The sequence below is a fragment of the Tenrec ecaudatus genome, chromosome 18, assembly GCF_050624435.1.
Source record: "Tenrec ecaudatus isolate mTenEca1 chromosome 18, mTenEca1.hap1, whole genome shotgun sequence".
NCBI lineage: Eukaryota > Metazoa > Chordata > Mammalia > Afrosoricida > Tenrecidae > Tenrec > Tenrec ecaudatus.
This window is the reverse complement of record NC_134547.1, coordinates 66,000,689-66,015,554: the sequence shown is the minus strand read 5'-3', so window position 1 is coordinate 66,015,554 and position 14,866 is coordinate 66,000,689. Positions and strand designations below refer to the sequence as shown.

General features: G+C 44.9%; 1 protein-coding gene across 6 annotated transcripts in view; it reads right to left on the bottom strand.

Annotated features, from left to right (window-relative positions):
* CNTNAP4 (contactin associated protein family member 4) overlaps positions 1–14,866 on the bottom strand; it is a 251,585-nt gene that overhangs the window by 28,041 nt on the left and 208,678 nt on the right. For 5 of the 6 annotated variants that reach the window (XM_075536445.1, XM_075536447.1, XM_075536449.1 and 2 more), the window contains 2 exons: positions 5,060–5,299; positions 1,733–1,957 (listed from right to left, as the gene is read on the bottom strand). In XM_075536445.1, the coding sequence (XP_075392560.1) occupies positions 1,733–1,957; positions 5,060–5,299 (465 nt within the window). The remainder of the gene's footprint in view (positions 1–1,732; positions 1,958–5,059; positions 5,300–14,866) is intronic. The other variant, XM_075536453.1, reaches the window with a different exon arrangement.

The following is a 14,866-nucleotide window of genomic DNA, read 5'->3' as shown; positions in this document are numbered from 1 at the left end:
CAGTTATCATCTGGATGGACCTTATCATCGCAATCTCAAACAACCGACACTGCGGTTTAATGGCACCATTTTGAAAACCAGAGACTGAGCAGGTTGCTAAATAAGTGGTCTCTCTCCTGAAAATCCGCCATCATTCCTGCTCACAGGCCAACCTCGAGCTGAGGCTTATCCAAATCCCTGCAATAGCCTCTAACTTTAAAAACACATGAAACTGATGCTCGGGGTGTATGAAATGCCAAAGCATTGTGACATAGTGGAAGAACATTCAATTTCTATAATTTTCTCTATTTTTCTTACATTACAGTCTTTTAAGAAAGACCTCTGGAATGATGGGATGGTTATAAACGAATGTGGTTATGCTAACACTAAGATTCCCCCAAGATTCACGGCCAAAGACTGAAATGAAATGAGGGTGGACTGAGCAGTCTTAAACCGACTTTATCAAGAGAATGAATTCTAGATCACTATTTGCCTGCAGAGATGTTAATTAATATACTTCTCAGGATACCCTCCAATGTAACAGAATGGGTGGATACGTCTCAGGCCTAGCAGATACAGTGGGTTCAAATACACTTATTGAACACGATGATCTTGCACTGGGGCCATATTTGACTTCTTTGAAATAATATGGTCCCAGGTCTGTATATTTATTCTTTCCCCCCAACAGAGACTTCTTTCTAGCGCCTGAGATCTTGATCTTTAATCTGGGCCTGGGGGAAGATAAGAATCATTCAGGGATGGTTTTCTGTGGCTCAGTTTGTGCAGCACACGCACAGGCCACACTTAGGACCCTACCAACATGGCCCCGGGGCTTTCCTGTCTGTAACTAGGACAAGAGAGTTCTCTGTGGCAGTCTCTCTTTAACGTCACCAGTTGCCACCGAGCCCATTCCCATTCACAGTGAGCCCACGTGTACCAGGCAGAACTCTGCTCGGTTTGGGCTGATTTTCCTAAGGAGATAGCCAGGCTTTTCTTCTGAGGTCCCCAGTCATGACTCTCTGCACTACCCAGGGGCTCCTTCTTGATACAAGCTGTGGACCTAGGACCATCCCTGACTTGGCTTTGCACAAAGTAGGTGCTCCTTACAACCAGGCGGCCATATGCCCCACAGAGACCTTTTGTTTGGTTTTCTTTTAAGATGCAGTAAAGGTTTAATAGGGGCTAATAACCCAGTAATTATCTTTTAAAACCTACTCCTTTCTAGATATTTAAAATTAAGAGCCACAAGTCTTAAACGAGTCTCTAGAACAAAACGTTGACGATTTCAACAAGGTTTTTCATTTAAATTTAATCATGTTATTGGGGCTCATACAACCCTTATCACACATTTGTACAATTGTTGCCATCCTCATTCTCAAAAAGTTTGCTTTCTAGAGAGTATTTTAATTATTTACATGGAGGGATAGGAGTGCCTAACCATAAGAAAACAATGCGATGAATCCTTGAGCAATAAGAAACAGCACACATTCATATTAACTTTGTGACCTTATCAGAATTATACAGAGATAAAGAGTCATCTAGATCATTTGCAGACTCCTTGTCCATGAAAGAGAGCAGGGGTGGGGGTGGGGTGGGGATTTGGGGGGTTGCATCAAAACACAACACTCTGACATACTCTCTCCGGCCCCTCGTTGCCATTTCTGAAAGAAGGAGGTGAGAACAAGCTTTGATCGCACAGACCTCCTGTTTCCCACCCGACATCCTCGCCTTCTGCTCGGGGCGGGGCACTCACCGTTTTTGGCCAGGATCACGGAAAGGTATTCTTTGTAAAAGGAGCTCAGGTAAACCAGCAGGCTTGGGGTCCTGGCCGTTCGGAAGCTGAACTGGATCACTTCTCTGCTCAGCTTCATGTCGCCGTGGAAGGAAGCAGCATGGGAGCTGGCGTTCTTACTCAGGGACGAATGTTCTTGAAAACTGTACATCACGGAGGAGCCTGAGCCGAAATACGCTGAAATCTCTGAAATGACAGGCCCGGGTTGTTACGTGAAAGAAGAAGGTTCCGTCCGTCCTGGGCTGCTCTTTCTGGAGTTTGCATTAGTTGGGAGCGGGTGGGTTTTAAAAGGAAGAATGGATTGCATCCGGGTAAGTAACACTGCTCCCCCAAACAGAACTGAATGAGGCAGGAATTAATAGAGGTCTCGCGATGGTGCTTGAAATGGCTTTATCTTAGAATTATATCCAATTAATTCACAAGTACGGCTTTATCACGGTTAGCTCAATGCTCCTCTCTCTCTGGGTTCAGAGATGAATCAGATGGGCGGCTAGTCCCTCCTTTCTCATCCATTGTCTACTTCAGGTTGGACCCCATCTTTTACCGACAGATGGTCCTCTTGTGCTAGCTTGGAGGAGGGAGGGTTCTCTCAACTTCCTGAATCAATGGACAAATGTGGTCCTTGAGGCCAACCTACTCTCTCCTATTTATTGCCCGCTGAGAAAGCAACGTGAAGTTTGGGGTATTAGCATTTATCTGAGAGCATTTGCTTAGCAGGGGTCAATAGAAGAAAATGACCCAGCTTCTCTTACATCAGGTTTGAAAGCATCGTGTTTTACTTGGTACGGGGGTAATTTCCCAAAGGTGCACTTATGCACACATGCACGGAAAGCACTATAGACTGACCAAAGACTGATCTTTTTAAAATAGAAGAAGTGCAGCCAGAATGCTCCGTAGAAGCAAGGATGATAAGATTTATGCTCATATCTATATGTTCTCCATGTTGTCAGGAGGGACCAAACCAGTCCCTGGGAAAAGGACATGATGCTTTGTGAAGCCGAAAGGCCATGGAAGAGGAAACTGGTCAAAGAGATGGGCTGACGCAGTGGCTCGACAATGGGCTCAACCAACAATCGGGAGGATGGCACAGGACTGACAGGGCCTTCTGTGGTGCAGTAGGCTCCTGTGAGTTGGAACTGATTCAATGGCACCTAGCAGCCACAACACAACAACCTTGACAGAAGTACAGCGCATCTTCTTCCTCCCTCACAGTGGAATGGTTGGGTTCAAACGACTGCCCTTTCCATTAGCAGCCAAGAAGTGAACTACTTTGCCACCAGAGTTCCTTCCTAGGTCCCGTAGCACACCTCAGGGGTCCGTTAACATAATTTGTATAATATACCATATGTAACTTAATTTTAATATTCATATAATATGTGAGTGCAGGGTACTATTCCTGATTGCCAGAAATCAGTCAGAAAGTGGAGACTCTTGCTCATGAACAACAGGTCACAACTGAATTTTAACTTTAACTGTGGAAATTCTCCCCAAACAGCACCTGCTGCAGCACCCCATTTACTATCACAGGCTGGCTTTCAATGACAACGTCTTCCTGACCCAAAAGTGCACCTCGACAGGACCCCAAGTACTTAGTCGATCAGGGGAGTCCGTTTGTGCTGGGCTCCTTTCGGGGAAAGGTGCATTGGCCAGAGATGCTTCAGCAGAGCCCCCCAAGTAGAACTGACGGCGGTCTTGTAGGAGGAACCATAAAAGCCCAATAATGGAAGGTCCATTCCGAAAATTCCGTCTGAAACACAGAAGACTGCGTACACCCCCCTCCTTCTTCCCTGGCAGATCTCAGGGGGGCAAGACCCACGCAAGCCCTTTCCCCTCAACTAGATTCCCACCTATGGCAAGCCCAAGTGGGTCAGGACATCGCTATGTTCCCGAGGGTGTGCAGTGGCTGGCTTCTCTGACGGAGATCGCCAGGCATTTCTTCTGAGGCACATCTGGGAGGACCTGAACCTCCACTCTGGCAGTAACGAGCTGAACATGTAACCAGGGATGCCTCCAGGAAGCTGGGAGGTGTTATTTTGATCTGACAACAAATAGGTGGCCTGCAGAACAAAATTTTAAAATGCTCCATTTTATTAGACCCTACTCTTCAATGGTTAACTGTTAACTACATACTTCGTCAAAATAGCTGATTAGCAAAAAAAAAAAGTGGATGTAAAGCAAAACCCCACAATGCTTTTTAAATACTCTCAAATTCCAAATATGATCATCAAAAATAACTGTCATTTATTTCTTTCATGATTGTAAAGTAGAGCGCTGCCCCTTGCCAATACAGAGCTCCATGTCCTATCAGCAAACAGCAGCAGCTTGGATAGAGGGGACAAAAATGAAATCGGACATGCAATACTTCCACAAAGATCAGAGGATTTCCCAGCACGCGCGCGCACACACACAGTAGACATGGAGTTGCCTCTGTCTCCCATGACTCCCTCTGTGTATGCTTTGTCAGAAGTCGAGAGCAACTTTCTATTTTTAAAAAAATTTTTTTTAACATTTTATTAGGACCTCATACAACTCTTATCACAATCCATACATATACATACATCAGTTGTATAAAGGACATCCGTACATTCTCTGCCCTAATCGTTTTCAAAGCATTTGGAGAGCAACTTTCTTCTAAGGCGTCTCTAAACCCAAAACTCACTGCACTCGAGCAAATTCTAACTCATAATGACGCGACAGGGCAGGGCAGGACTCCCCTGGTGGGTCCCAGCGACGATAGTTGCATATGGAGTAGAAACCATCAGCTGCCGGTGGGTTCAAAGTGCCCACCTTGAACTAACTCAAAACTACTCGGCCACCAGAGATTCTTTTGGGGGCCTCCGGGAGGGCTTAACCTACTGTCCTTTGAGTTGGCAGCCTGGCGTGTCAGCCATTTGCAGCACCCACCGCCAACACAAAACAAAACACTAGCCTTCACGTAGATCCCCAGGGACTCCTTCTTATCCGGAACCAAATCAAAACCAAGCTCACTGCCATCAGCCCGATGTGTGCTGACGCATAAGGACCCTGTAGGACAGGGCAGATTCTGGAGACTCTAGCGCTTTAACAGAGTGGCACCTTGTGGTATCGAACTGCTGACCTGCTGGTTAGCAGCTCAATGTGGAACCGCTAGGTTTTCCAAGAAATGAGTCAAATACCTAGGCAATGGCATATGATTGGCATGAATGGATCCTTTGCACAGGAAAAGCAAAGGAGACATGGTTTTGTTTCAAACAGGTGCCTGGGAGTAAAACAGATGCGGGGTGTTCTAGGCACAGCTGGCTCACTCACCCTCGGAGCAGAACGGCCCGGTGTATGCAGAGAAGGTGCAGTCACACGAGAACCCCCGGGGCTTCTCCTGGCACGTCCCTCCGTGGCGACACAGCCTCCCGTAGCTGCCGCAGTGGCCTCTACAGCCCGGATCCACGCCAGGCGTCACCTTGGCGCGCTCCTCCAGGTCCAGTGGCAGCCCATTCAACCTCAGTGACCTGATGCACCCCAGAAAGCCACGTTGTCGGGTGGCCGTGCCCCCTAAAAGGGAAACAGAAAGTGGTAATGTGTGCGTTGGTGTCTGTTGTTGGCTGATCCTACAGAGAACGCATTTCTTCGCCATTCGGTCTAACAGAGCAACCCAAGAGCCATCAACCAAACCTACTGTGGTGGAGTCGATTAAACCAGGGCACAGCACTCCTGTGGGACAGAGCAGAACTGCCCCATAGGGATGCCAAAGCGAAACATCCTTTTGGCAGCAGAGCAGTGGTGGGTTTGAACTGGCAACCTCTCAGTCAGCAGCCTGACGTGGACACCACTGCAGCTGACAACATTTCTGAAATTTGAATACCTACCTCTAATGAGGCCCAGAACAAGGCAGGCCTGCCACACCTCTGTCCCGCATAGAGACAGAAGCTCCTTGCGGGTCTCGGTAATTTATTCAGGGCTTTGTTAATAAGAGAATGCAGTTTGTGACTGAGTTAGTTAAAAGACTTCCCCTCAAATAAAATTAAATATGGATTCAAATATTTTAAAGGTTGAATTGTTTAAATATTGGATTTCCAGAAAACGATTAAATTTTGAAATTTGGATTGTCATATTGGACTTTTTGTCTTAAAGAATAAAATACAGGCCATACCTTACTTCCATTGAAACTATGGGACACATATTGATATTGTTGTTGTTATCATTATTAAAATTGCCTTCCCATCGGAAGGGCTCGCTTCCAGCACTCTACCAGACACTGTTCTGCTGCTATTCAAAAGGTTTCCAGGGGCCACTTTTTCAGACGTGGACCATCTCTTCCTTCTTCCTAGTCTGTGTCAGTCTGGAAGCTCCACTGTAGCCTGCTCACCATGGTGACCCTGTTGGTATTTGAAATACTGGTGGCATAGCATCCACGGTCACAGCAAAACCTAAGCCAGCACAATAGGACAAATCGGGGAAGCATGTCCTAGGAGGCTCCAAAAAAGTTCATGGGGAAATTGCATTACCTTCTAATTCCAACCCTTTTCCATGACATGTTTGAAGCCCTCTCATATTTGTGGTTGAGTGGGTTTGTGGAGACTTGATCCTGCTGGTGGTATTTATTTTGGTGTGGATGGGGGGACAGGCTGGCGTTTGCTTCTTTATTATATTTTAGGTCAAGTGTACAGAGCAAATTATTTCCCCATTTAACAAGTTAGACACATTTTGTTTTGGGAGATTGGTTGTTGCCCTCTCACCCTAACAGCACCCTTCCCACCTCCCTGCTGGGGTTCTCCTATTATTCATCCATCTTTCCTGAGCTTTGCTTTGGGGCAAACGCTGCCCCTTTGGTCTCATGGTTGATTGTACTGAGGAAGACATTCAGTTTGGTGTGTTTTTCACTTTACAGGAGGAAGGTGTGGGCTGAAAGGTGGTCCCTAGGGGGTGGGCTCAGTTTCAGTCTTGAAGGGTGTCCAAGGGCCACAGTTCAGTCTTTAGCCTGGGAAGAACCTTGGATTCTTCAAACTTGACTTCTGATGTTGCGATTGGTCTTTCTGTGCTTCTGTGTCCAGCAAAAGACACGGACGGCGCACCAGATGATTGCATTTTCTCTGGCGTTTACAACTGAGCTTCTTCTAGATTTGTCTGGTGTCCGCTGCGTTTTGCTCAGATAGATTCACAACAAAATGTCGGTTAAAAAAAGGGACAAAGAAGCAAAGAGAGGGAAGTTGGAAGGGGTGAGATCAAGCCATAAGGTCGAACGAACCTCCTCTGCTCTCTGAGAGCACAGTGGTATAAAATGCACTGACGAAGTCTTCCCATCATTGCCTTTAAATAGCATTCTGGCTGTCCTTCTCCCAAGAGAGATCTGCTTGTTCTTTCATCAGGCCTAATTCTTTAGCCTCGAATATTAAATTGCTTTGGGGTCTCAGCATTTCACGGCCAAAAATAAGCTAGAAAGACTCCAGGTAAGCAGGAACTTTGCCGTTGATGTCTATGCTTTACATTTGAGTAATGTCCTCCCTGTATCAGCGTCCTTCCACTAGAGGACACATTCTGCACTGTCTGCTTCCATCGCTGCTGAATCTGAAGCGCATGTGCCTGAGTAGAAGAGCTGATGACCTGACTCATCCTCTATGAGTGAGAGATGGAGGCCTGGGGCTATAAAGATTGGAGAAGAAACAGCTTTGTCCCCCAGGAGTGCGTGGGTTCCTGAAATTGGGAATGAGGTCATGACTCAGTTACTATTTCTGAATAAACAAATTCTATTTTTTCTCTATAATTATATACTATGAAGAAAAACCTAAAAGGATTCTGGAGAATTTTAGACTCATGGAAACTAATACTATTTAAACACCAGGTTTATTAGCCATAAAATTTTCTATCCAAATTGCCATGTTTCAGTTAGTACATTTAAATAGCTTCTGTTAACAGAAGGTATGCCTCTTCAATGGAGCGCCTGAAGGTCTTAGATGCGGGTCATATTCTGTGCGTTTCAATCAGGGGTGGGAAGCTAGACATATTTATGAAGGGGTGGGAGGGAGGGTAGTTGAGTTCATGCTAAAGTTGCAGGCCATCTTCTTGTTCCATCTCCATTTCCTCAGTCCCTTTCATCTTATCTCCTGATCTCTGGACTTCTCTCATTTTCCTTCCAGGTCAAAGCTGCGACGCCCCTTCCCATTTCTTTTCTCCACTCTCCTGCTCTTCAAATGCAACTCCATAGCAGTAGGGTCTTCAGCCAAGATTCCTCTGGCACCTGGGACCGAGTGTCCTTGCCCAGATCAGGTCGCCCGTAGCTTCTGTTTTCGCTTTGGCCCAGGAATCCCATTGGAAGAGTGCCAGGTGCTCCGGGTCCAGATGCAAGATCTGAGCCTGGCGTCTTTCCCTCACTTTGTTCTTAGAGTGAAATCATGAACTGTGGTGCATTTATTATGCTTCCACGTCCAATAACCAATGCTAGGTGATTATCTCATTCTGGGAGTGAGATCATAGTCACTAAATAACGTGGGACCCCCACACTCAAGCCAACCTTCATCTGCTCAAAGTTGTTTTCACTTGTTTGTTTTAGATTATGAAGAACTAGAGACACAGAGAGGATCGAAGACGGGCCTAAGAGCCCAGCGGAGGAAATCAAGATAAATGCAACCTGAAAGGCTGAGTAACAGTAACAACCTTAATCCATGTTTCCCAAGGAAGCTCCTTTTCTCTCCGTTGCATTTCTTCACCAAGCCAAAATAGAGTCAAAGAAGATACCCGTCCCATTCCCTTCTTTAGCCCAAGTCAGATTTGGTTTGAATAGTATGTCAGTTCTCCAAGTGTTATTCACTGTTATTCTTTGCTGGGCATTGGCTTAATATTAGAGGTTAAAAAATTGCATGTAATTATTCTTACTCTCTAAGAACTTATAGAGTAGTGATGAATTTTTCTAGATCCCATGACTTTCGTAATAGCAGACATAGACACAAGGTAGAGTTGGAGGTTAGAGGGTGAGATACTAACAGGAAAATAAATGTATGTAAAGTACAACCATTGGTATCTTCCCATGCGAAGAAAAGAAGGGTGGTAAAATTGGAATGACACATGAAAACAATGATCCAGCGAGCTAATGGACCACACAAACGTCAGTCCACACAACCCTGAAACCAGAAGAACTAGATGGTGCCTGCTATCACCGCCAACTGCGTTGAAGATGATTACATTAGAACAGTGGTTCCTTCCTAATGCCACGACACTTTAATACAGTTCTAATGCTGTGGTGACCCCCCAACCAGAACTTTCTTTTTGTTGGTGTAGAAAGCTGATGGTGCCCGACTATCAAAAGACATACTGTATGGGGTCTTGAAGGCTTGAAGACAAGCAAGCAGCCATCTAGCTGAAAAGCAACAAAGCCCACATGGAAGAAGCACACCAGCCTGTGTGATCATGAGGTGTTGAAGGGATCAGGTATCAGGCATCATCAGAACAAAAATCATATCATTGTGAATGAGGGGGAGTGCGAAATGGAGACACAAAGCCCTTCTATAGGCAATTGGACATCCCCTTACAGAAGGGCTATGGGAGGAGTGAGCCAGTCAGGGTGCAGTGTAGCAACAATGAAACATACAACTTTCCTCTAGTTCCTACATGCTTCCTCTCCCCCACCCACCCCACCTCACTCCCATCATGATCCCAATTCTACCTTACACATCTGGCTAGATCAAAGGATGCACACTGGTACAGATAGGAACTGGAAACACAGGGAATCCAGGGCGGATGATCCCTTCAGGACCAGTGGTGAGAGTGGCCATATTGGGAGGGTGGAGGGAGGGTAGGTTGGAAAGGGGGAACCGATTATAAGGATCAAAATGTGACCTCCTCCCTGGGGGATGGACAACAGAAAAGTGGGTGAAGGGAGATGTGGGACAGAGCAAGATATGACAAAATAATAATTTATAAATTATCAAGGGTTCATGAGGGAGTGGGGAGCGGGGAGGGAGGGAAAAGTGAGGAGCTGATGCCAGGGGCTTAAGTGGAAAGCAAATATTTTGAGAATGATGAGGGTGATGAATGCACAAGTGTGCTTTACACAATTGATGTATGTATGGATTTTGATAGGAGTTGAATGAGCTCCTAATAAAATGATTTTAAAAATTGTTTTTGTTGCTACTTCATAACTGTAATGTTGCTACTGTTGTGAATCATGTGACCCTGTGAAAGAGTCGTTCCAGCCCCAAAGGGGTCGAGACCCATAGGCTGAGAACTGCTGCATTAGAAGGTCCTGGATAGAATGAGGCTAAAACAAATGGAACAAACTCAAAAGCATAAAGGACACCTGGCTAACTGGTTGGATAGAGACAGGTGGGATTCCCCAAGACTATACCCTTTAGTCACCCTTCTACCCTGGAACCGAAAACAACATTGTGCTTTAATACGCAACCATTTAAGACCAAAGGGGCAGCATTTATCCAATAGTTGGCAAAGGAGGAGTGGAAGCAGGAAACACAGTGAGAAAGTGGAATGGCTGACAGTACATTGTGAAGATTGCAATGGGCGAATTGAAACAAAATGTGGATGAATTATTGAATGCAAAACTGATGACCTGTATGGTAAACCTTCACCTAATCCACAATAAATGTTTTAAGGAAAACAACTAAACATGTGTATGTTAAATATAGGCTTACATAGTATTCAGAATGGTGCAAAGAAAAATCAACCTTCAACTATATAAATGAGACCTCGTTGTTCTGTACTTTCAAAGAGGTCATGTTTACCTAATCTAACAGTTCTAATTATGGGTTTAAAATGATCCGGAAATCCAATGTCTAATTAAACATAAAGAGTTGTGTCATAAATGCAGGGAGGATTTCTAGTTTACCATTAGGTTTCAAGGTAAAGATAGAACTATTCTGGAAAGCAAGGCTAATGCAAATCGGTTTGGACCGGAGAGCTTAATTAAAGATTTCAATGCCTTTTTAGGGTTAGAATATGTCAAATTAAAATGAGTTGCCGGTTGATTAATTGATTCTGGATGTTTCTGCTGAGCTATTATGTTTGGAAATGTCTTCCAATTAATTTTCTATCAATTTACCTGCCATACTATATCAGATATAATGAGTTCCGGAACTTCACAAACGTAGAGGATCTTGTGAAATAAATGCCCAACTTTCCTATGTAATTGAGTCTAGCGGAGCCTGTTGACTTCCATAGCAGCACAGGAGCAGAACACCTACAGCAAGTGGTGGCTGCGGCGTGGAGGCGGAGTCAGCCTTTCCTTGCTGGCTCTATGCTCTCTCCCCGCTCACTCCTCGCAGCAAGTCAGACCAAGTGACGGATGCTACCTTCACAGGATAGGGCTGACTTTTTCCACTACTTTTTTGGCAGGAAGACCTTTGAGATGGAACTTTAATTTTTTTTTTAATGACAAATTATTTAGGCACTGCGCTGGATATTATTGAGAACGAATTGGGAACAACTGCCCAACTCATCTAGGAACCTTAGAGAAAGAAAAATAATAAGATCCCAACACTTCTCTTTCAAAACCAAAGTTGCTGAACCTTGTCTGGCACAGGGTAGGGAGGCTCCCTGACCTTGGAAATATAGCAGAGAGTTTAAAAGAGGTTAAAGTCACTGTCCACAAACTTTGGGCCAGGGAGGACTTAACATGATAACACATAGAGTCAGTCCAGGCTCAAGACATGGCAGTAGAGGGAAGAAATGGTCTTCTTTACATCAGACAGTGGGTCCTGAATCCAGACATCGTGGGGAAAGATTAATTATAAACCAGTAGTTGTACCATGGGACAAAGATAAGGCATTTCACTCCCATAAATATTTACAGTCTTGGAAGCCCACAAGAACAGTTCTGCTGGGCCCCACACGGTGACTTTGAGTGGGAATGGACTTGACAGCAGTGGGTTGAGTTTGAGTTGTCTTACAACCACACATGACGGTTTGTCATACTATGATAACTTGTACTTTGTTGTGATGCTGGAATATATGCCACCAGAATTTCAAATACTAGTTGTGTCACGTTGTGGGCACACATCAGCAGAGCTTGCAGACTCAGCTACAGTAGGAAGAAAGAAATGGTGATCTATGTCTTTTAAATTTGGCCAGTGAACACTTCAGGAGTTACAATGGAACGTGGTCAGATACAGCGAGAAGATGAGGCCCTCGGATATGAAACCATCGAAAATCCGACTGAGGAAGTCCTGCCTCCTCAAAGTAGGGTTGACCTTCATGAAAGGGATACGGGAAAGATGCACTACCTTCCTTTCCTGAGGAGGCACAGCGCAGATGACAAGAAACAGCTAAGCACATCCACGATAACTGAAGATCGAGCAAGTGAAGACTGGCTATAGAACAAGTGGAGTGGTCAAAAATGGAGCAGAAAACATAGATGCTGCTATTTGAGCCATAGCCTTTTCAATCACTCTATGCATGGGATAATTGGACACTGAATCAGAAATACAGAAGTATCAGTGCGTTTGAATTATGGTGCTGGTGATGAAAATTGAAAGTACCAGGGACTGTCACAAGAGCAAACAAGTCTGTCTCAGAAGAAGTATAGGCAGAATGCTCTTTAGAAAGCAGAGTGGTGGGACTTCATCTCACGTACTCTGAACATGTGGTCAGGAGAGACTCCGTCCCTGGAGAAAGACAGCAGGCTTGGTAAAGTGTGAGGGCATCTAAAAAGAGGAAGACCTTTGGCAAGATGGACTGACAGTGTAGGGCGTGGATAAGCTCAGACAGCAGGACGATTGTGAGGACAGCCAGGATAGGGCAGGGTAGCATGCTGCCGTTGCACACAGAGTTGCTAAGAGTATGAATGAGCTCAAGGGCACCTAGCAACATCAGCAACGATAACTACAGGCATTAGGAGATGAAATGAATTGGTACTGGCCATTTACAGAGGACGACCATACGGCGTGCCAGGAATGACAAATTGAAGTCACTGATTCAGAGTCCAAAGGAACATTGCAGATTCTATCCTGAAATGTAATGCTGTCCGTAATGATAGTCACACAACTACATAAACAAATCCAACACGTGTCCGTCAGTTTGTCATGCCTTGCGGTGGCATGCATGGTGCTGTGACGTCACTGGTATTTTACCTACCAGAACTATCACCTGAGGTGAAGGGGGTTCAGCAGGGTTTCCTGAGTAAAAACAGACTGAAAAAGAAATAGGTTGTCTACTTCTGAAGAAGTAACCACTGAATACCGTATGAAGAGCAGAGGAGCACTGGTGGATGCAGTGCCGGGAAATGAGCCCCTCAGGTTGGAAGACTCGAAATAGGACTGAGGAAGAGCTGCCTTCTCAAAGCGGAGTTGATCCCAATGAAGCGAATGGAGTGAATCTTTCACAGTGTTCAGGTGCTGATGGATCATGGCTCAAAACCATCCAGCAATATCACAATAGTAAACGTAAGCAGAATGTTGCTGAAGATCATTCAAAACCGGTCACACCAATAGATCAACAGGGAACTGCCAGAAATCCATGCTAGACTTAGAGAGAACATGAAAGGAGGGGTATCACTGGGATGTCAGAAGACTCTTGGGTCAAAGCAACACGGTGCTTTTGTTTTACGGATGATTCAAAAGCATTTGACTATGTGCATCATAATAAACTGCAGATACCACTGCAAAGGACGGGAATTCCAGAAACACTTCATTGTGCTCATGAGGAGTCTGCACACAATTCAACTTTCAAAGTGGACAAGGTGAGACAACACGGTTTAAAATCAGGAGAAGGATGTGTCAGTGTTGCATCTTTTCACTTCACTTATTTAATGTGTTTGTTAAGCAAGTGCCGTATATACTCGAGTATAAGCCGACCGGAAATTTTCAAAATAAAATTTTAGTTATACTCGAGTGTATTGGGTAATCCAAGGAGTTGGGCTATATGCAGAAGAGCATATCATCAGGACTGGAGGGAAAAAATTAAAGAAACAAACATTAACCACCTGCCTTTATTCAGAGACACGACCTTGCTTTCTGAGCGTCGAGAGCGCTGGAAGCGCTGACGCAGATGACAAACTACAACCTCCAGGGTGGATTTCTCTCAACCTAAAGTGAACAAAAACCCTCACAGCTGACCGATAAGCAACATCTTGATGAATAGAGAAAATGTTGACATTGTTAAGGATTTCATTTTGATGCCAAATCAACACCAATACAAGCAGCAGTCAGGAAATCCAATGATGCATTTTGCTGAACAAATTAACTACAAAAGATCCCTTTAAAACGCTGTCAAGCACAGATGTCATTTTGAAGACTAAGGTGTGCCTGACCCAAGGCATAATAATCTTGATCACCTCCTATGCTTGTCTATGGAGAAGTCAGAGGAGAATTGAAGCATTGGCCTTAAGATAGGGTGAAGAATACGGAATATACCATGAACAACCAGAAAAAAAGTACCAATCTGTCTTGGAAGAAGTACAGCCTGAATGCTCCTGAGAAGGGGGATAGCCAGAGTTCATCTCATATAGTCTGGACATGGTATGAGACCAGATCGGACCCTGAAGATGGGTATCATGCTTTGTAAAGGAAAGGGCCAACGAAAAAGAGAAAAGGGTATGCAAAGTGAGAGAGTTAACATGTATTGTGCCAACATGGCCAATGAACTCGTTGGATTAATTGAAGGGCAGAGAGATAAATGGCTCAGCAAGCCTCGTCTTTCTTGTCTCTTGCTCTTTGATCATCGGGTCAGTGCACAGCTGCCTTGCTTGTTCTTTGCCTCAAATTTGCAAGCTACACTATCTGTGGGACACCGAACCCATGGACTGTGTTGCTGAAATTTGAGGTTCCTTCAGGACCTGGTTTGCTGCACTATTGGAACATACATCTCTTGAGCTGGGGACTGTTGGACCCTGTCATCTGGCTGACTGTTGGTGACCTGCCTTGCTGTTTGCTGCCTGTGGCCAGATAGCCTGAATTGCTCTACAAAGGACTACCCGGCAGCCCTCAAGACTTGAAGGACTGCCAGTGTCTCACTGAGCCATTTGTACTGCTTTATAATGTAAGTAACTGTTTATTTCTTATGTTATCTATCTATCTATATAATTATTAGTGTTCTGATTCTGTTTCTCTAGAGAACCCTGTCTAACATACAGGATACAGGGTCAGCTCATGTTCTAGCACTGATTCTCGGCCGGGACCCT